This window comes from Crotalus tigris, unplaced genomic scaffold (assembly GCF_016545835.1).
Source record: "Crotalus tigris isolate CLP2741 ecotype Arizona unplaced genomic scaffold, ASM1654583v1 scf7180000017771.5222438, whole genome shotgun sequence".
In the NCBI taxonomy this organism is placed as follows: domain Eukaryota; kingdom Metazoa; phylum Chordata; class Lepidosauria; order Squamata; family Viperidae; genus Crotalus; species Crotalus tigris.
In genome coordinates this window covers 986,620-1,009,760 of record NW_024096622.1, presented here as the reverse complement: position 1 = coordinate 1,009,760, position 23,141 = coordinate 986,620, and the positions used below count along the sequence as shown (strand labels likewise).

Below are 23,141 nucleotides of genomic sequence, written 5' to 3'. Positions count from 1 at the left end.
TGGGGAAGCCGATAAAGCAGACTTCTTCATCCACCTCTCTAAAAGCTTTACTGATGGAGGCAGAGCTAGCAGAGAAACTTCCTCTACACCACACTACCACACAGCTGTTAAAACAAAGGAAGCAGCTCTTTACAACAAGGGTGGGGAATCTTTTGAGACCTAGTGGCTGCCAGTATTTGCTTGCTTCTTAGAATTACTCCTCATATTTCCATCAGGATCTCAAGACAGACACAAAGTCACTTTCCATGAGATGGATGGCCAGCTTAATAAATAAAACAAATAATGCTCTTTCCTACCATAGCAACCTTGTGAAGGAGGTTGAACTGCGAGAGAATGGCTTTGGGTGAAGTTGAGACTGGATGTCCCTAGTACTAGTCAAACACCTTAGCCCACACACCATACTAAAGCAGAAAGATGCAACAGCGACTCTACACAAGCATTTTCACCATATTTACCTGTGAACACACAAGCTCACACACTCTCCCATGATCTCGGTGTAGCTGAGACTGCTAGACTGAGGAGATAAAACCTGCTCTTTCACCCGCTTGTGTGTTTCTTCCTCACTTACCAGCATTGAAAACTGCTAATTTTGGAGAAAGCGCAGCAGCCATAAAGTCATCAGTGCAGCAAGTATTACGAAGTCTTGTAGGAAGGTATTAAATAATTATGGCGTGCAATGCTCAGAGCTTGGCACTGAAAGAAGTCTGCACCGTTGGGCCTCAAAAAAATAGGTAGTCTTTTAAACCTAGACAGCAGGGGCAGCCAATGCAGCACTTGGAAGTAGGGATGAACAGGGAGAGACTGAGAGCATTTCTCAATATGTCTTTGTTTTGAAGGTACAGTGCTATCCTTTTATAAAATGTTTACAGTTACCACAGTTACTCTGCCTTACCACACTTTCTAAGTAAAATATTGTATCTGGAGAGGCAAAAACATCTGAAGAGGCCTTCTTTATTTATTTTCTATTTATATAGCCACACCTCTCACCAAAGTAATGCTAGGTGGTGAATAAAATGTAAAATTCACAACAATAGTAATAAACAAAAATGTAATACAAAAGAAATGGCAGTTAGCAAGTAAAGGAATCATGAGGAAAATATTTATAGCAAATATTTATAATAATACAAGTGGAAGCTTTAAAAAAAATTATAGACCTAGGAACTTTCTTCTTAGGGAGAAAATCAAATGAAAAGACAATTTTTAATAGAAAAAGTGATGGCAAGGGTAAAGTTTAAAAGTATCTTCCCATCTCGGTTTCATTTTCACATTTATCTTTATTTTGAAGATGTTAGATACATTTTCAATATTCTGCAAGTTTCTGATTCAGCCACTAGATGTCAGTAGTTTATGCTTTGTTGAACTCTAGTTGCAGGATTTAAAAACATTGAAGTGAATTATTTCTATTAAAGCTTTGATAAAGTTTTGTTTTGCAAATTAACACAGGTGCATCAACAAATGTGAATTGCACATGATACAATGACAATATTTTGGAACAAGTATTTTTTTTCTTCTTCCAATAAATGCAAAAGGCTTAAGTGAAAGTCAGAATATAGGCATAGAAAACATCTATTTAGGAATACTTTAAATATATTTGAATAAATCATTTGCAAGTATGAAGGCAATCATTTGCAAGTATGAAGGCTGATAGAAGAGAAAGTGGTCAACTACTATCACTGATGACACAAGCATCATAGTACAACAACTCAAGGTAGTAATTACTAACAAATGATATGTTGAAAGAGATGGGAAAACTGACTACAACACAACACATAGTTACTGTAAGTAGAATATATTGATTTATTATTTAATTCAGGCAACTGAAAATGCTTCCAACTGTCCTGGAATTAGCAATCCTAGCATTCAAGATTAATTTGTGATGTTTACAATTTGTGATTATCTTTAGAACTAGTTTGAACAAAAAAAATGTCATGGTAAATTCAGTATCATTTCCAGAACTGCGGCTTCAATATATATACACAAATACTGTACAAACCAACAACAGGCAGACTCTTTACACAAGTTTAACATTTTAAGAATGTCATTGGTAGAATGATTGCACCTTACTCTTCCAAACTATGCATCCTAGTATTAATTAATTGTAATGCAGCAAACAGGTCAATAAAAGGTGATAAAAACTTTGTTGCATTAGGACTTCTTGATATCAAGACAAGGAAAAGGAGATTGAAAAATAAATCTTTTCGTTTTCTGGTGGCAGCTGAATGGTTTTCCATTGGAAGTGCATCTAACTATACTGTACTGAATCAGATTTTTCAAAATATAGAACTTATATTTTCAATTTTGTATTGTACTAATGATATTGAAACCATAGTTATATCCTAGTTCTGTCTCACAGTTATATGTCATCTTTGCCTAAAAAAATGTCCCCAGTTCAATACCTCTAATATGCAGTATAAGATTCTCAGGTAGAAAGACTGAGGAATCCATTTTGATTGCTCCTTGAAAGCTATAGCTTCTGTAGCCTAGAAAATATTAATTTATCTGGTTTACACTGGTAGATTGATCTACGTCTCTTACATATTTCACAATCAAATGTTATTACATTCTGTGTTCTTATATATTCCCCAATGAAACACAGTATTTTAGTTCTGAAATATATTTCCAAGAACATAAGTGAGTCTCTGAAAGTACCTACTGAGAAGGCTTTTATTTGGCAACAGATACATATATTTCCCTATCCTGGCATGGTGGTCATGTAGTTTACTCTTCCATGAGGTAGCTGACCTTTTTTATTCAACACAAGGTCTCCTTTGAGCCAAGCATATCAATTATTGGCAATAATACAGAAATTGTTCATCACTGCCTTTTAGGATGAGTTTACAACTTCCCAGTAACTCTGGTTATTTTCTCATAGTTTTTTATCCAAGCATTAACTAGAGCTGACCTTATTTACCTTTCATGTCCAAACAACCCTAGGTATTCCATATTAAGTCCATATAAATATTCTATAAATCAACATCAGCCACTGAATTGGCATAGGTTCAATTAAATTAAAAAGTTTCAAGCAGCTACACGTACTTGCAGATAGCAACGGAACTCTGCCCTTCCAACAATCTAAAGCAGTATTTCTCAAACTCAGCAAGTGGAATTCATTGCTGGCTGGCGAATTCTGGGAGTTGAATCCATGCATCTTAAACTTGCTGAGGTTGAGAAACATTGCTCTAAAGCAGTGGTTCTCAACCTTTCTAATGCCATGACCCCATAATACAGTTTCCCATGTTGTGGTGACCCCCAACCACTTATACATCACCGGGTGCCAGGGGCATGGCCAAAGAAAAGGGGGAAAAATGGCGGACAGCCTTGTTTGGTGACCCCCGTGAAATGGTCGTTTGACCCCAAATGGGGTCCCGACCCACAGGTTGAGAACCACTGTTCTAAAGTTTCTAATCTGTCTTCATGGACAGCTCTATATACACTATTAGTATACAATATTAATAACAGTCAGGAACAGAAACAGTCAGATGATGGAATCTTTTTGAAATTAAAAATCGCTGGAGACTAGTGTCTCAATAAACCAGTACAACAAAAGCAAAATAAGGTTTACAACAAATATGAAGAATAACTAAAATGCAATTGCTAGCAGCTGTGCATAGTTCAACGATTTTTAGTATTGGAGATTTGGTAAGGTTAGGTAAGTTTGGCACTTTATTGTTCAAGTTTAAGGCCTGTCAAGAAAAAACTTATAAGATTCAGATAACATGTTATTCCTATAGATACTGAGTTTTTCATCAAAAAGTGCAGGAAGATAATTTTGCATAAATGCAAATCAGTTAAAATAAACCTTTTCCTGAATTTCTACTTCATTTATCTGTAAATGCTCAACCACATCTACATTCACTTAATATGAATGAAGCATTTACTCCCCTGTCTATACACAACACATGTAAATGATAAATCATACATGTAGACAACATAACTAGGCCACATAATCCCTCTTTTTATTTTGGTAAATATCTGGCTGTCTCATGACCTAGAGAAAAATTAATCCACTGCTAGATCACTTGATAAAACTGAGTAGTTATTCTGCTGTAAGGCCAAACATTCAAAATTAGAGTCCAGCAAATAATTACGCCCAACTGGCAAATATTGAAGAAGGTGAAATAGATATGCCTTTGGTATGCTTCATACTCCCGTTTGCCCATCTTAAACAAAGGAATGATAATAATGGAATGTTTACTTTGTGTCATACAACATAGTTCTCTGCAAACGAGTCATTTCAGATACAAACATTATTTGGATTATAGGTTGTGCCATAGCTACCCATATCCCTATCACTCTTTTAATTAGATTCACTTGGCTATTTTATATTTAGTACAAACCATTATTGATCACTACATCCAACTAGAACATAATTGTCCGTATGGTTTCTACAAATACAATTTACAAAGCAATACACAACAGTGGTTTGCCATTCAGCATGGAGGATATGTACAAACAGTAGATTATAGTTCAGATACACTACTATTGCTACTTCAGTTCATGACATTATCTAAATTAATTCAGAATGTTCTTATAGAATACTGTATTCACAAAGGTTTATAACAAGATGTATACAAGATGCAATTAGGGAAATTCTATTCCCTCTTTTAGATTACTCATAATAATAGTAAAATAAATAACTGAAAAGCTTATTTACAAGATGACAACTGGTCTAGATAGAAGAAAAGGGTTCACTGGCTTTTGTTTATCATTTGAATGGTCTCTTGAATTAAAAAACAGGCCTTTTAGCATGAATTTAATTGTATTTGACTATGAAGGCTATTCAAGTAATATTGTATAGGTTATATAAATAAATAAATTAGATTTAATGGAACCTTTTTGACAGAAATCTTACTTTCTCCAAAGTAAGCAGCTTAGTGTAAATTTAAATTGACATTATAACACAAACAGTACAGTTATCTGGTACTATTTTGCAATTAAGTGTTTCCTAAAATGGCCTCACCAACATGTTGGAATTCAGCTTCCATATCCCCAAGTCAATGTACCCATTGGCTAGCTTGATTGGGATGTCCAATATCCCTAAGAATGCCATATTGAGAAAAAATGGTTAAATTAACAGTGCCATCTGACTCAAGTCTCATTAAGAAGGGTTTTATTTTTCCCAGTCAAAACATAATTTCTGCAAATATTAGAGAAGAATGAGAAGAGTACAATTTTACTCAGGGCTGTATTAAAAACCTGCAGATTAACAAAGCAATGGGCAAGTCTTCAAAATCTTTCATTTGTCAAAAAAAAAAAAAAAGGAAAACTATAATTGTGATTTTTGTGACTTGAAATAATTCAAAATGCCAGATCATGTATCACTTGACCCCAAAACAGGTTATTTTAATTAAAACATATTGTTACATACTGTAACACAATTAATATTACAACTGAAATCTGTTTTTTGATGACAAATATTATTATTTTCAGTTTTCCGTTAAGGTACTTTGGTTTGTTTTCATTCACAACCTTACTTCTTTTTCTCACACTAAATTAAAAATAGTATTTATAGCTTCACAGTCTGTTGCCATGGAAATTAAGGTGCCATAGAAACAGCATGACTTTGCTGCAGGATTAAATAACTGTAAAAGGCAATGAAATGGAAATGAAACATATAAACTCACTAGAAAATGCTATTTAAAAATTTAAAATATGAAATAAATTATGTCTTAGTGTGATTATTTCCAACACTGTCAGCTAATCAAAGTTCTCTTTTTATATTACTTGTTTCAGAAAAAAATTCAAATTACTGCCAGTGCTCAGAGTGGAAAGAAAGAAAGTCATTTTAGTAAATAATTAGACACAACCAGGGCTTTTTTTCTCATAGAACGCCCAGAACGGAGTTCCGGCACCTTTTTTGGATAGAACTTTGTAGGGTAGGCAAAGTGGGTTGTATGACGTGTGTGAGTTCCAGCACCCTTTTTTTTTTTAAAGAAAAAAAGCACTGGATACAACAGTACCTCAATACAATTGAAATACACAATATCATTTTCAGCACAGCACATTGTCAGAGCCACAATCAGTGGTCGTAATATGAAATATAATACTTATATATTGACAAATAATATAATGAAGAATCATAAAAATAACCTTATTTTTCCCTCTATACTAAGTTATATAAACATTTTAAGGATGTAATTTTCTCTTTCCATAAGCAGAAAAAAATGATTTGAGATAGTACATAAATATTTCCACCTAGAGAGTACAAATTTATGAGCAGACAGTTCTGAGGTAGGGCAGTTAATCTGATAAATGCTCAGTCCTTATGCCCTTTTTCATTTGGTAGCGAGGAAACGTTTGATAAGAATGTTTTTTTCCCTTTAAAATTATGTCTTTTGCTCTAAACTAGATTTAATGAGCACCTAATTCACCATATTAGAGTGCTCTGTAGCGTGATAGTCTTCCACATATTAACCTTTTATAGTCCCCTACTACATCTAGTGCTAACTCTTCTTTTAGATTTTTTTAGAATCTTGTTTATCTATATTTGCATCTATATCTATTATATCTATATTATCTATATCTATCTAAATTTATATATCTTTCACATTTTAGCTTGTCATATTTTTTTAGATTTTTATTTTTACTTTGTCATTAAATGGCTATTTAATGACTTTATCCCATCCTCCTGACCAAAGTACCATGACTGTAATAAAGATTTGATGTGATCTGTAACTAAATCAATAAGTTATGTAGTTAAACTAAAACCATAGGACTAGCAGTTACAACTTGAATGGTTAGGTCAAATACATTTTTAATGATATTTATACAAGAAAAAAATGTAAAATTCAAGACAATTATAGGAAAAAATAGGAAAGGATATATATATATGGCATATATCATATATATGGCATAAAAATAAAATTTATAGTCTGTGCAGATGGCAGTGATTTTACCAACTGCTACTGAATATTTTTCTCCTACTTGTGTTCATTGAAATTTCCTTTTCACTCACATCACATGGTGAACAAGCATGCAACTGTTGAAGCTTAGGTCTGTTCAAAATATATTTGATATAAATTATTGCACAACAGAAGTAAGTAATGATATTGTAATAATATTGTACCTACTGTCTGATTAAATTCTAATTTTCTAAATTTCTACTGAATTCTTACATAGCTTTTTGCAGTAAAAAGGGAAAGTTGCTATTCAATCAGGCTTGACTGTTGGAAAATACATGGATATGTCTGCAAGTTTCTTGGTGCAGAACAGATAGGTCAGGTGTGACACTGTCCTTTTCTGATTTTTTTTAAAACTCTAGTCCAGCAAGCTGCTGGGGAACGCTGGGAGTTGAAATCCACACATCTTAAAGTTGCCAAGAATATTCTACCTTATAGTTTATATACTTAACAACTCATTCTTTGACTGTTTCTCTTATTTAAGGAGGTGCTAATCAGGCCCAACTGGGTCACATTCTGAAATCGACCCCAATGCTACTACCTATTGAAACACTTTTTTTACAATTAAATATAAAAAAAAATATTGAAAATAGAATTTTATAAAGTTCCAATAATTCAATATATTTTTTCTCAAATATATGAATGTATAAACAGCAAAGCATATAGTTGTGGATTTTGTTACTGTAAATCAGATATTGGATTAGATTCAAAATCTGCCTAAGTGGATACCCATGGGATTCAAAGGCGAGGTCCATTAGCAGAATGGATGGGACAGCATAATTTGGTTGATATTCTTCTACCCTGTAAATTTAATGGACAATTTTCCCTAGTGGACAATCATTTAACTCTGAGCCAGCAGTGTGATGCAGCTACCAAAATAGTCAATGTAGTACTAAACTGCTTAACAGAGGGATAGAATCAAGATCACATGAAATGTTAGTCCCACTTTATATTGCCTTGGTAAGATCACACTTGGAATACTGCATCCAGTTTTAGTCACCACAATATTCAAAAGCTGTTGAGACTCTAGAAAGAGTACAGAGAAAAGTAACAAAATAATTAAAACATACGAGGAATAGCTGCAGGAATTGGGTGTGTCTAGTTCAATGAAAAGAAGGACTAGGGGTGACATGATAGCACTGTCCAATATCTAAGTCATAAATAAGAAGGGTCAACCTATTCTCCAAAGCAATGGATGGAAACTAATCAAGGAGAGAACCAGCCTAAAACTAAGGAGAAATTTCCTGAGATTTATAACAAATTAATCAGTGGAACAACTTGCCTCCAGAAATTATGGGAGCTCAAACACTAGAGAGTCTTAAGAAGAGATTGGATAATCATTTATCTGAAATGGTACAGGGTTTCCTGCTTGAGCATGGGGTTGGACTAGAAGATCTCCACGGTACCTTCCAATTCTGCTATTCTGTTCAGTTCTGTAAACCTCACCATGCTCCCATAATCAACCCAAAGATATCCATGACAATGTGCAATAGTGGGAGAAGTTGAAAAAGGGTATTAATGAATGTCTCCTTTTTTACTGATGAAAATATCCTGAGCAGATGTCAACCAAGGAAATGATCCTATTTTCAGAAAAGGAGCTTGATTCAGCTCAGTGCTTATACTGTTATGTAAGTAGAATGTTCTGTGACAGCTATAGCTTGGGAGAATTCTCTAGAAGTTATTATAGCACAAAAATCAGCTAATGATTTTGATTGTGTCATTTAGGATTAAAAGTTCACCTGGAAGCCAACCTAAATTCCCTTATTAGGAGGGGAATGACTGATTCCAGGGTGACTGTAAATAAGTTACCAACATTTTAGGCTCAAAACAATGAATAGCCATAATGAGAATCTGCATGTGTTAGATAAGTAATAATATTTTAAGTCTTTGGGACATTGGAACTTATCTAAATCAGGGCTTTTCAACCGGTGGTACGTGTACAATGGTGATACGTGACCATCTGGCTGGTGGTACACTGTGTCGCCTCCCTCCCCCCTGCGGCATCGCCTTCCTCCCCCCCGCTGCGCTCCTTCCCAGCTCACTTGTTTGTGGAAAACATGCTGCTTGGCAGCAGCCTCCATGAACCCTACCGAATGTGGCCTGCAGGGGGCACGTGAAGAGCGCAGGTGCAGAGCAAGGCCCCGCCCTCTCCAGGGACTCATTGTGCAGCAACCGGATTGACTTCTTCTCATGCACGCAGGTCAGCGGGATCCATATCGCCCTTCCCCTCTCTCTTCTTACTTCACAAGAGCTAGCCTGATAGGAGACAGAGCCGTCCACTCCCTCGGCAGGAAGGGGTTTGAGACCACTCGTCGCAGCCCTGAGCACCAACATCACAACTGCCCCTCCTTTCCCCCTTCTCTCTCTCTCTGTTGCAGCCTCACTCTCTTCTGTCTTCTTTTCCTTCCCCCCGCGAGCTTGCAATACCTCTCAGGGCTCTCACATTGCCTCCCGGAGGACTCAGCTGTTTGGCGGCTGGAAGTCGGAGCTGCTCAGCTGTTGGTCAGGATGCCCATGGAGCCAACACCCAAGCTGCCAGATAGAATGGTGCTGGCCACTGGACTCCTTTGCTGCCCCATACATCGTCCTCCACTCCTCCCCCCCGGCTGTTCATGATGAGCCCGTGGGGGCTTGACAGGGAGAGAGGGAGGGAAGGAGGAAGGGACTCCTCCTCCTAGGATTCAAAGCATGATCAGCTTCCCAAGGGCGCCACAATCCTCACAAAAGCGGGGGGAGAAGCAAAGGGGGCAAGAAAGCTCCCAGCGGGCTGGAAGGAGCACCTGTCAGCATTGGAGACAAGAAACTCCCCCACAAACCCAGGGAAGGGGTGAAGAAAAGGAGCCCCCCTTTGGGAGGAAACCGCCACCTTCTTCTCCTTAGCTTTGTGCTCTCCTATTTCTCGGCAGCGGGCTGCCAAGCCTCTGCTGGCTGGAACTCCGCGTTTTGTTTTGTTTTTTACTTCTCGCCTTCATGTGTTTCTGCCGTACCTCCTCAGCGCTCCTGCTCCCAGGAGTGGGGCGGGCGGAAGAAAGCTTGGCTAGGTTAGAGCAGGCAAAGAAAAGCCACGGAGCTGTGAGCTAAGATTGCAGGCAGGCCGGGGAAGGAGGTGAAGAAGAGGAAGGGTATTGGGAGAGAGGAAACACCAAGCTTGTCCTCGCCTCTCCCAAGGTCCTCCTGCGCCACCTCATAGGAACACCTGGTTTCAGATTTCCGCTGCAAAAGTTTTTCTCGTGCAGAGGAGAGAGGAAAAACAATTATGGAACACTTGGGAATCTCTTGCAAGGCACCATGTACCTTGGTGCTTATTTCCTAACCCCTTCCCCCCGTGTTTTCTGCTCCACCCTGAATTCGCCTCCCTTCCACTCTCCTTACATCCATGGTCTTAATACAGTCCTAGGTCTGTCTCGCTTTCAACACCCCCTAAAATTCTTCATTCAGAAGAATGAAGGGGCGCAAATCGGCGTGTGCTCAGAAATGCCGATTCTGCGCCCCTACCCTCTCGCTCGCGCAAGCAAGCAAGCTGGGCAAGAGCCCAGGATCGGGGCACGCAGCTACAGCTGATCCATGATTCTGCAGAGCAGTCCAGAAGTGCAGATCAGCTGTAGCTGCTCTCCTGGGCTCCTGGCCAGGTCACTTGCTAGTGCTTTGCTGGAAAACATGCTGCTTGCTAATTTAGCAGAAGCGCTTATCAGCTGTAGCCCTGCGCTGATCCTGGCGCTTCTGCTAAATTAGCAAGCGGCATGTTTTCCAGCAAAGCACGAGCAAGTAAGCTGAGCAGGAGCCCAGGATTGGGGCACGCAGCTACAGCTGATCCGCGCTTCTGCAGAACAGCCCAGAAGCGCAGATCAGCTGTAGCTGCTCTCCTGGGCTCCTGCCCAGCTCACTTGCTAGCGCTTTGCTGGAAAACATGCTGCTTGCTAATTTAGCAGAAGCGCTTATCAGCTGTAGCCCTGCGCTGATCCTGGTGCTTCTGCTAAATTAGCAAGCGGCATATTTTCCAGCAAAGCATGAGCAAGTAAGCTGGGCAGAGCTCTCCTCTGCCTCTGCGTGTGCACAGGCAGGTTTGGCATGTTGCCATGGCCACCGGCGGCACAGCCACCAGCCACGCTGGCAACCTGTCCCCCTCCCCTTGTCCCTTCCTGGGCATGGAGAGGGGGAGGAAGGAAGGGACAAAGAGAGGGAAGGAAGGAAGGAACAATGGAAGGGAGGGAGGGAAGGAAGGACAATGAGGGAGGGAGGGACAATGGAAAGGAGGGAGGGAAGGAGGAAGAGACAAAGAGAGAGGGAAGGAAGAAAGGAAGGAAAGAAGGAAGGAAGGGACAATGGGAGGGAAAGAGGGAGGGAAGGAAAGAACAATGGAAGGGAGGAAGGGAAGGAGGATGAGACAAAGAGGGAGGGAAGGAAGAAAGGAAGGAAAGAAGGGACAATGGGGGAGAGAGGGAAGGAAGGAATGAACAATGGAAGGGAGGGAGGGAAGGAAGGGACAAAGGGAAGGAAGGAAGGAAAGGACAATGAGGGAAGGAGAAAGAGACAAAGAGGGTGGGAAGGAAGAAAGGAAGGAAAGAAGGAAGGAAGGGAAAATGGGAGGGAAGGAAGGAACAATGGAAGGGAGGGAGGGAAGGAGGAAGAGACAAAGAGGAGGGAAGGAAGAAAGGAAGGAAAGAAGGAAGGAAGGGACAATGGGAGGGAGAGAGGGAAGGAAGGAACAATGGAAGGGAGGGAGGGAAGGAAGGAAGGGACAAAGGGAAGGAAGGAAGGGACAAAGAGGAAAGAAAGGAAGAAAGGATAGAAGGAAAGGACAATGAGGGAGGGACAATGGAAGGGAGGGAGGGAAGGAGGAAGAGACAAAGAGGGAGGGAAGGAAGAAAGGAAGGAAAGAAGGGACAATGGGAGGGAGGGAAGGAGGGAGGGATGGCTCCCTCCCTCCCACTCCCTCCACCAGAGACTCTCGGATCCTCCCCACTCCCCCGCCCGCACCCCTCACAGGTACCCTGCAACCTGAGTGATGAGCTGGCCACGCCTCCCTTGCCATTCACTTCATTTGTCAAAAAGTTGCAAAAGGTGATCACATGACCCTGGGGATGCTGCAACAGTCATAAGTGTGAAAAATAGTTATAAGTCACTTTTTTCAATGCTGTTGTAACTTCGAACAGTCACTAAGTGAATTGTTTAAGTCGAGGACTACTTGTACTTTATCATTTTTTTCCTTTTTGGGGGGGTCATCAAGTTTTTGACACCTTGCTGGGTGACTGGTGGTACTCGGATATTGCCTTATCCTAAAAGTGGTACATTGGGTGAAAAGGTTGAAAAGCCCTGATCTAAATAGTCTACGATGGATGCCTCTACCCAGAGCAGCCCACATTACAAGGTATTGGCCCTCCTCTGAAGATCAGTGGATTAAGACATCATGAATAATTGTTTTACTTTCTTAAGTATGACTAATTCTGGCATTTCTCAAATTAGGTCAGAATCTTTGTGTGCAGCCCCATGCATTCTAAACTCTTCTCTTTGTTAAGTGTGCAACAAACAGTGAGAATGTCATTTAGAGCACATGCTATATAATCAAAATTTTTCACCAAGTATGACAGTGTTTCTTTTTTCTAGCTCAATCCAACAGTTATGGGGTTGGACTAGATGACCTCCAAGGTCCCTCCCTATTGTTGTTGTTGTTGTTATTATTATTATCATCATCATCATCATCATCATCATCATCATCATTATTATTTCCAGGATGCTATGGATTCCTTCTGAGATTCTCAGTAGCACCAACATGATTCTTAAAGTTTGGTATATGGCTTGAAAAAGATTTGCTCTCTTATCCTCATATATATCACACTTAGGAAGCATTGCTCAGAAACTAATATATATGTAACATATCATAAAGCTATTATCTCATTTTAGAACCTTGCAAATATACATTTTTATGCTTTCTGTGTTACATCCCTATGTCTTTTATTATGTCTCACTTCTCACTGACCATGATAACGTTTTATTTATGTTACCATCAAAATGTGAAATTAGGCATTTTATAGAATGTCTAGGAATTCTATAGAATGTCAACAATGGGATGTCAAAGTATGAAATGCTTAATATTTCATTTCCTAGGCTTCTATGCAGTACCAAAAGGCAAACCAGCAAAGTATAAAATACTCCTGCTAAAATGCCATTCTAGCCTTCCTTGTTGCAACAAGTAGGTCAATGTTGGTCTTTTTCTCTTGATTTTTTTTCAGTAAACGTTTTCCACTTTATTTTGTATTTTTATTTCTTCTTTCATTTTCATGTATGTCTTTTCAAAAAAGTGGGTTAACCCTAACGCTAACCCTTTTCATGATTCTCTTCTCATACATTGCTGTCATTCTGCAGAATGGCTAGGTATTATATACAATGCCTAGGAAAAGTATATAGTATATTAAAATAACACAAACATTTCTTACTTTGCCTAAAAACTAAATCCCAGATCACCGAGACTAAAGAATTTATTCAGAATTCTTCAGACTCGGTGATCTGGGTTTTAGTTTTTGAATATAAATATATATGAATATATATGAATATGAATATATATGAATATATATATACTTCAAAACTTTTTGTCAGCAAAAAGAAATCTGAATGAATACACACACACACACACACACACACACACAAACACCTATATCAACTTTTGAAATTACAGCTGCGGAAATGATACAATAACTTTTGTTTTCAAGCATATTGTGTAAGCATTTGTGTAAGAAATCTATCATTACCAATCCTATGTATCACTGCTTTCAATTACCTGCTTCTGTATATTTTAAGCCTATTTTCTCTTCTTCTGCTTTGAGTGGTGGCCAGACAGTCTGGAGTCTTCCTGGAGTCTTGTCATCCTGCTCTGAAAGAATTACATCAGCCTGATAAAACAAAACAACAAAAACAAAAAAATGTATTACAATATTTAACTTTAATATTATAAATTACTGTACATCCACTTTTGTTTTCTTCTTTCCCTATTTTCATTTTGCAGAACTTTGGACTTGAAGAAGAACATAAAAGTTTGCACATATTGGGGACTTTTTATTTGGTTCACATTATTTTTTTTTACTAGTGGATCACTATGATTTGCATTTTTCCCTTTTTGTATAAACTATCACAGTAACTTGATGCTCCATATAAGCATGTTATCCTTGTATGCATTTCAAGCACGGGATTACCAACTATAGAAAATGAAAGACAATGCACAATGTCACTAGATTAAATTGACAGTGTCAAACTACGGTGGAAGTTCAGTAATTGGTTCTTAACACCCATCATGTAAATTTGAGTAGCGTAATAACAATCAATTTACACTACCTAACAGGTAGTAAACACATATCATGATCCTGGTTTAAACCTCTTGGATAAAAGCAAAATGTTAATGCATTAAATATACAGAAATTATTTTTAAATGTTTTTACAAATGAGAATTTGCTCATCAATATGTTGACTAATCATTGATTTGCTTTCAAAAACAAATTGAAATAATGAGTAAGTCACAAATCTATAAATTATAGGCAAATAAGGCTTTCAATTGCCACTTCTCTTGCTCTTTTTTTAAATGAAATATAATCTGACAATTCATGCATATAAGATTTTGCCTATTAATGTATGATAATCTATATTTGTATAATGTACATTGCTATTTTATACAATACTGTCTTTATGCACAACTCTTATCAAGATAACCTAGTATTGTGCTGAAAAAAATAAAATGGGGGGCAGCCTCAGTTTGGTACATTTTCTGCATCAGAACTTACTATCATTATTTTAATTCATCCCACTCAAGAAACCTAAACATCAAAAACTCCAGGTTTTTACTACTATATTCTAGACATAGCACACAAAAGAATCAATCAACCTACTGGTTTTGTTTCTGTGGCTCCATCACTGGATTTTGATTTAGACCTCTCAAATATTGCCATCAGAGTTTCCTTTTCATGTTTCATTTTACGTTTTATTGCTTCTAATTCTGAAGTGTCAGCAGTTGTCTCTTTTTTGGGAGGACGTGTAAATAAAGCTTTAAATGCATCCAGTGCAGATTCTGCAGGACTTGGTTTCATTTCTTCAGATGGATCTGTTCTCACAGATCTTTCTTGGACCTCTCCAGATGTCGGTACTACTTCATCAATACCTTTCTCCTCAGCTTTAGGCCCTAACAACTGAGAAAGCTGTTCTAGAAAAGTAGGAGAACCTTTTGGCTCTGATATTTTCTTCTTGGTTATCGGGTCAGGTGCAAGATTCGACTTCTTAACAGGCTGTCTTAATTTGAGCATAGCTAGATCACTGTCTTTCTGTTTGATTTCGGTGACAGTTTCTTCCGGATCTTCAGTCAACCCTTTCTTTCGAACACGTAATCCACTAAAGAAGGCTGGGAGCTGGAAGGACTTTTCACTTGATGCTGGCTTTGAAGGAGAATCAGTGCTGCAGTTACTTGAAAGAGATCCCTGCTCTTCTTCAGATTCCTGAATATCCTTTGCTGTAGAAACTGAATTATTATTTTCCTTGATTAGTGTTCTAACATTTGAATTTGAATATATTTCTGGTATTGCATCACCCATTTCTTTTGAAGGCCATTTGCCACTTGGTAGAATTAGCTCTGTGTTATCCCCTGCTATAGCACTACCCATTTTTGTATATAGTTCTGTGTCTTCTTTATTTTGATCATTATCCTCCAATGATAGAGCACAATTTAACACAGAGTAGTTTGTTACATTTCCATGCGGTTCTACATCTGTAGCCTCATTGTCTAATTCTGTGTCATTTGTTGTATGAGCCAAAGTACCCTGAGCAAGAATGGAATCCTTACAATCTTGTTTGCTGAATTCACACAAAGGAGAGTGGCTAGAATAGAGAGACGGCTCCTTCTGCTCCTTTTGCTGTGTTTCCAGGTCACTTGTGCCATAAACATCAGCCTGATGATCATCTGAAACAAAAGCATAGTCTATCGAGGTATTATGTATGCTGTCATTGTCTTCAGAGTCAACAAAGTTTCCAGCATAAATTCTGTGCACACTTGAAGCACCAGTAATAGCTTCTGCATGGTCATTTGAAGCCCAGTCACCCATTCCTGAGACTGCCTCCAAAACAAATATGTCTCTTGTGTCAGTTTCTGGAACAGCCTGAACATTACTTTCTTCCTGCACCATTTCTGGAAGCAGATGAACAGTATTTGGATCAGCTTCTTCATTTACTCTGTTCTTCTCATCCTTATTGTCCACATGGCTATCAATATCCTCATTGACATTTTGAAGCCCTTTTAAAATTACTTGCTGTTTTGAAGTTCCTGGTTCTAATTTATCTGTAAATCCAAACAGTGCTTTCATAGAAAATTTAGTAAATAAAGTATGGCCTGCTTCAGTCTCTTTCTCCTTCCCTGGATTAGGCAGCTTACCGCAATCACAATCTTTTTCCATGTTGGGCAAATCAAAACACACATATATTCCTGGAACAAGAACTATTTATTTCTGTACAATTACTTCCAAGAAATATTTTTTCATTCAGTAAGTAAATTGAATCATTATGGAGGGAAGCTGTTTCTCCAAATTATACACTATTTTTCCAGAACATAGTATTATGAAATGCAAATTCCTACCAACGTCTACAACTTTAGTACAGAAGAAATAGGAAGATTTCACTCATCTTGCATGCCACATTTTCTCAGCAGCAACAGAACTTACTTTTTACACAAAGGGCCTTTTTTTTGTCAGAGCAAATCTGCAAACTAATCGGCTGAAAAGCACGAGGCACAGTTGCATTGATTTTTACTGTTCTGTGAATTCCAAAGCTTTTTATTTTCTAGAAAATAGAGTTAAAGGTTAGTACTGAACAACTGGTACTTGCTGTTTGTTATTTCCTCGTGCCGGTTCATGTCAGCAGAAAATTTCAGAAAGATCCCCACTGTGGTCAAAAGCTGCTTTAGCAGAATCTTCAGAGCGGCTATGTATTAGAAATGTGGAAAATCTTGATGGATTGGAATTTATTTGAAGTTCTTTGCTAAAACATGCCTTGTCTTCTGGAGAATTCCAAGTGTTGAAGTTAACTGACTGTACTGCCCTTGAAACTGAATGATAATAATAAAAAAAAGAAACACCCTTCCGCTTTGGTGCAGGTTTGGTCTGAAATGTAGCTTGCAGCAAGTGAACATCAACCAAGAGGACTGGTTTCATATTACCGTGTTTCAAACTCTGCACAACTATTTCTGTGGCCCACAAACAGGTATTAATCAGGCAGTTTCACCACACCCACGGATTAGAAGTTATATGGGAGGGCAAAGTAAACAGAGAGTATATTCATTAACTCTGAGAGACCAGGACATTTAGAAATATGTATTTCCGCTGTCTTTTCCCTATACAAATATACACATGGGTGTTTGCACATATACTGTATACATGGAACTATTTAATTTCTGAATACCTTTGCAGTGTAGGGCTTGTGATTGATCTTATTTTCCCATTTTATGAACGAAAGCAACATGAACCAATTCCAGATAGGTACAGTTGTTGGTGTAAAATTTAACAGTGTAAAGTAGGTGAAGGAGCAGCTAGTTTTCAGCTTACTTGCTTAACATTTATCAGTAATTCTTTTTTAAAATATTAAATTTATTGGATGAATTACATTGGAGGTATGGACTCGAATTGAATGCCCTGGTCCCCCTTTCAAAAACCAGACAGGGTCAAAGCAAATGTTTAGTTTAAAATGGAAATAAAGTAATTAATAAAAGCTAATATGATTCTTTAATATAATAATACATACATTTGATCCCATTAGAAATTAATGATATGGCTGCTTGAGGAACGGCTTGAGGAACTTCACCCAAAGCTTTTGATGGCTGCAAAAACCCTGGAAATTCAACAAGTTTTTAAAATATAGTTTCATATGTTTTGTCTATTCCGTTAGGTATAACATTAAATCCCTTCATTCCTTCCCTCTTCAGTATCTGTTCATGGGACCTAGTGTACCCTTCAGAATAGAGAGGGGCACAGTTCCTTGCATGAGGACAGAAACCTCCAACTCTGTTGAAAGAAAGAAAGCCTTTTTGTCAAGGTCTTTATGGCATTCGTTTATGGCTAATAAACGAATGCCATAAAGAGGAGGATTACTTTTATTATAACAGCCATAGATGAATCCTGCAAACCTGAAGACTGAATGTGTTTCCTTTCTTCCCTTTATTTTTATGTGAACTAGAAAAGATATGTCTGAGACGTTTTCTCAAACAAGTTTCTTAGCCCAACCGTTGCCTCTACCTCTTTCTTTCACGGCCATTTCTTTACATCTTCCCAAATTCTCTTTTTTGAGCACAGTCATAGCCTGCTCACCTTGATGAACATCCTACTATTCAAAATATATATAATTATAGCCTAATTGTTATGCTTTGGAAATTAAAATCAGTGATGTAACGTCTTAAGTGGAATATTTGTAGACAGAATAATGAGATTTTATTTTCTTTGGCTAAATAGGTCACAGTTCTTTCCATCTATTTAGCTTTTACATATATATGTTTACTTGATAAATGCAAGCAATATCTGCTGTTCACATTGATAAAGTAAAAATGATCATTAGTGTCATAAAAATCTTTAAACATTTGGACTGTGCCATCTGAAAGATTTTTTTTGTCCAAAGTTCCATCACAAGGCTAAACTAAATCAAGGTGAGTAAAATTAATAAATATATCACTTTTCATTACATTCTAGCACTGGGAAAATATATTATAAGGTTTTGTCTTCCTTAAATATAATTGCCACAGCCATGTTCCTCACACCATGATATAATTAAAGTATAAATTTCAACAAATTTAACAAATTGAAAAACAGCAGGAGGATTGGCATAGATTTAAAAAAAGAATTGTGTTGATAGCAAATGATTTCTTTCAAAGTAATATTACATTACAAAAGCATATTGTAGTTATTACTATATTGTTGAAAGGAATTACGATTCTAATGGAACAATCTCATCATCAGATTTCATCTCTAAAAAAGCTTCACACATCAAAGCCTAGGATATTACTGTAACAAGGTTATAGTTAAATGCTTCCGGTATTCAGAAGGACTCAAACAACTTAAGAATCAATTAGAAGATGTACTTCCTCTTACAACAAAATTATGCCAATGAGAACTTGTTTGGAAGAAAAACATATTGATGATCCTAAACGAGAACAAGAAGAACCTGGAGCTCTTGGTTATTTACAGTTGTATGCAAAAGTTAAGTCAAATTGTGAGTTAAACTACTCATAAAATAGCAAACATGGATTCAAAGAGAAAGAGGTTGTACTGAATTCTGCGCCATGTAGAGGCAGTTTCAGCTTCAGTTTGCTCATGGATTCATTAAAAACTACAGTTTGACCATTATTGAGCTAATAATGTTCTTAGAAAATAGAGGCAGTTGTGGGAATCCAGTTGTTTGCTTCAAAATACCTTCTCTGCAAAAAAATATATCTAAGTTATGCTAATAAAAAGCTTACTGCAGGATAGAATGGGCGGACCTCACAGTCGCTCTCTCTCTCACTCTCTTTGTCACTATCAAACTTTACAATACCATACCATGTAAAATAATAAATGAATTATGTAGCACCTTTCATTAAAAAATCTAAATAATAAATAATATTTAAATAAAATAATAATTAATAAATCTGCTGTGGCATATGGTTTTAATAATTGGATAGACACAAATTTAGTTATTATTCAAAACTCATTCCAGGCTTGGCAGCCTATTTTGTCCAAGTAAGCTTTAAAAAATATGTTCTCTTTTTATATCTCAGCATTTATTCTTTTATTTCAAGCTTATCTATTCATCTTACCCAGTAAATGGGAAAGACAACTGATGAGCCAAGAGTAAAAAATAATCTCCTTGAGTAAACCTTAATTCCTGGCATCTATGTGGACATGTCATTTTCTTGGAAACAGTTAAAAATTAGGTTTCCCCCCCCCCAGGATATTTTTGTATATCCAACCTAACTTTCAAGCCTGGCAGCCTTCCATTGAAATATTAGTAAGATTTCACCTTGTTTAGCTTTTCAAAAACAGCTAAATCAATGTTTCTCAACTTCAACAACTTTATTATGCATAGTATCAACTCCCAGAATTCCCCCAGCCAACCTGCCAGTGGGAAAATTCTGGAAGTTGAAGTCCACTCATATGAAAGGTCCTGAGGATCACAGAGTCATAGGGCTAGAAGGAACCTTGGAGGTCTTCTAGTCCAATCCCTGCCCAAGGCAGGAATCAGGTTGAGAAACATCCGTAATTTTTATATAGATCTCAGAACATTCCTTTCTTGGTATAATCCTCTTCAGGACCGGCAGCAGAAGTGCTCTTACCAAATTTCATGATGCAACGACCCATGTCTCATGCCCAAGCTAAGGAACTCTATTTCAACTTCTCATTTTTTCCATTCAAGAAAAGAAATAACTGTCTTCTTCAGGCAGGGTTTTTAAGAAATGGTACTAATATTAGTTCAGTGTTTGCTGGCAGGTTAATATATGACATTTTATATTATTAGCCCCTTTTGAAGCCCAACTGACAGAAAAACGGGATATCAAGTTATAGAGTAAATAAATATAGGTAGTCCTCGGCTTACAACCACACTGGAGCCCCAAATTTTTTTTTGCTAAGCAAGGCAGTTGTTAAGTGAGTTTTATCCCATTTTATGATACTTTTGCCACAGTTAAGTAAATTGCTGTGGTGGTTAAGTGAAACATGAGGTTGCTAAACGAATCTGTCTTCCCTCATTATCTTTGCTTGTTGAAAGTCAGCTGGGAAGATTACAAATGGTGATCACATGGCCCAGGGACTGTGCAACTGTCATAAATACATGCCAGTTGCCAAGAGCCTGAATTTTGACCATGTGACCATGGAGATGCTATAGCAGTTATTAAGTGTGAAAACTGGTCATAGATCACTTTTTTCCAGTGCTGTTGTAACTTCAAATGGACACTAAATGAATGGTTGTAAGCAGTGCTTTTTTTCTAAAAAAAAAAAAAAAAAGGTGCTGGAACTCACACATGTCATACAACCCGCCTTGCCTACTCTACAAGGTTCCATCCAAAAAAGGTACCGGAACTCCGTTCTGGGCGTTCTATTAGAAAAAAAGCCCTGGTTGTAAGTTTAGGAATACCTGTAAGTACTTATAAGGTTAAGCTTCCCCTATAATTAAGACACAGACAATACCAATCCCCTGCTCATTTTGAAGTTTTGCAAATGTAAATGGTCTTCTGTTTTAAAAAACAAAGTCTGTTCAAATGTAAGTAAATATAGAAATAATATAAAAGCAACTATTTGAAAAGACAACTGTTTGAAGTGTTTCTGAGGTATCCTGTTATAGTACTTTGCTTTGTTACATTGTCTGGATATTTGTTTTTATTTCTTAGAAGCACAATCTACAATGTTTAGGTTCCATCCAATGTGAAACTCCTGATATTATAGGTAAAGAAGGGTATGTCCTTTCGCTCTCCATCTTCTCTCTGTTATCTCTTGTCTCCTTCACATGGTTGTTATTTCTAAGGGAGAATGGCAGATCAATGCTTTTATATAATATTACCTTTCAGCTAATTTGGAAGGAAGGAAGGAAGTTCTGAAGAAGAGAATGTGCCACCTTCTCCCTAAAAGTAACTTTGCCAAATTCTTCTCCACCATTAATAAGAACTTGCCAAGGCTCCATGATTATCCAGCTGTTGGGAAGTTCATATTTTATATAATTAGAGGTATGGATTTAGCTGCTAGTTTAAATAATAAATATTATTTTCAATCAACAGTTAATGATTTTTCAGCACAATTCATCCATAATATATAAATATAAATGGAAGATGAAAAACTAATAGAGTATATGTTCTACACTGTGCCTTTATGGAATGGGAAAAAGGAGCATCTCCATGCAGTACCTCTCTTGAACTCTAAAAAGCTATTTTACGTGGAGCAGATATTTATGGAACTCTGGTCTGACATTTAGACTTCACTGAATATTATTGTCTGCAACAGATGGGGAGCTATATGATGAGGTTCTACAATGTTAAGTTTCTTATATCTCTGTAACGGTTACCAATAACTGTAAAATCTGATGTATGACTGTAAGAAGATAATTTCTTAGTTTTAGAGTATTATTTCCTTAACTGAATGAATGAATGGCCCAGGAATTTCTGAGGCTGTTACACTGCTGATGGAAGAATGTAAAAGCAATAAATGATATTTTAGGTTAACAAATGAAGAAATTATTGCCTAATTATGGAGGACCAATCCAGTAAGCAGACATATAACAGTGTAAACAACAACAATAAAGTATTTTATAAAGATACTCACATTTAGTTCAAGATGTAATAGACTTCTGTCCACTCTTTCTGGTTCAGTGAAATAGACGGAAGGATCAGATTGCCTCAACCTGCAAGCTAAAACCCAGGCATCATCATCTCTATTTGTGACAGGTGTCTTAACTGCCTGTTCTGAGTTTTTCTTCCAAGAGGTTTCTACTGGAAAACCTATATGGTTTTAACAAACATGAAGAAGAAAGAGAATTATCTCCAACTATAAAATATTTAAAGTGCAGGTCATTAGGGTGGTTAGCTGTTGCATCAACATAAAATTTACTTTTTCTCAACTTGAAAGACTTAAAAAGCACCATTGCTATATTTTATTTAAGAAGCAAAATTCTTCCCGATTTATAAATGAAGACATCCTGAACACACCGCGATGACTGAGCCGTAACTTGATTTCATTCTCTGAACATGGAGTAAAGAATTAAAAAACAGGCATTGATAGGAAGCAGTGAACTATTTCAAGCATAGAGATATCTCTGAGGGGATGCCTCAAAACCCACTTTGTCTCTTCAGACAACTAGGCCATGACAGGAAGGGCAACATCTCCCATACTGTTTTTCCATATGCAGAAAGAAGGTTTTTATTCATAAATATTGAGGTTTGTTAAGGAAAGTATGCAAAATATGGATGGATCTGTTTCTAGTATTTTCTGCCTTTCTCCGAACAGAATTTTCATTCTTTGGGATAGTGATCTTACACATGGCGGTATGATTATTTGTATGCTGTTGAGAAACAGATCTGCACGGATCTGCATTCCAAGTTTCTTTTCTGTATCACACTTGAGTGAGACAATATGATAGCTTTATATTCATGACAAGGATCCTAGCCCTGCTGCCAGCCAATGGCACATGGGTTCCCTGATCCTCCTACTAATGTTATGAACAATGAACACTTATATATATGGCTTACTTGAGAGTTGTAATTCAGCTTAT

The 23,141-nt window shown here is 37.3% G+C and overlaps 1 protein-coding gene across 4 annotated transcripts in view; it reads right to left on the bottom strand.

Annotated features, from left to right (window-relative positions):
* FMN1 (formin 1) overlaps window positions 1-23,141 on the bottom strand; it is a 132,315-nt gene that overhangs the window by 73,632 nt on the left and 35,542 nt on the right. The window contains exons 3-4 of one of the 4 annotated variants that reach the window (XM_039341611.1): window positions 22,196-22,371; window positions 13,675-13,786 (exon numbers count right to left, since the gene is read on the bottom strand). The exons of 1 other annotated variant lie outside the window; for it this stretch is intronic. In XM_039341611.1, the coding sequence (XP_039197545.1) occupies window positions 13,675-13,786; window positions 22,196-22,371 (288 nt within the window). Of the gene's footprint in view, window positions 1-13,674; window positions 13,787-14,773; window positions 17,470-22,195; window positions 22,372-23,141 lie in introns of those variants that run through there. 2 more of the 4 variants (XM_039341612.1, XM_039341614.1) reach the window with 2 other exon arrangements.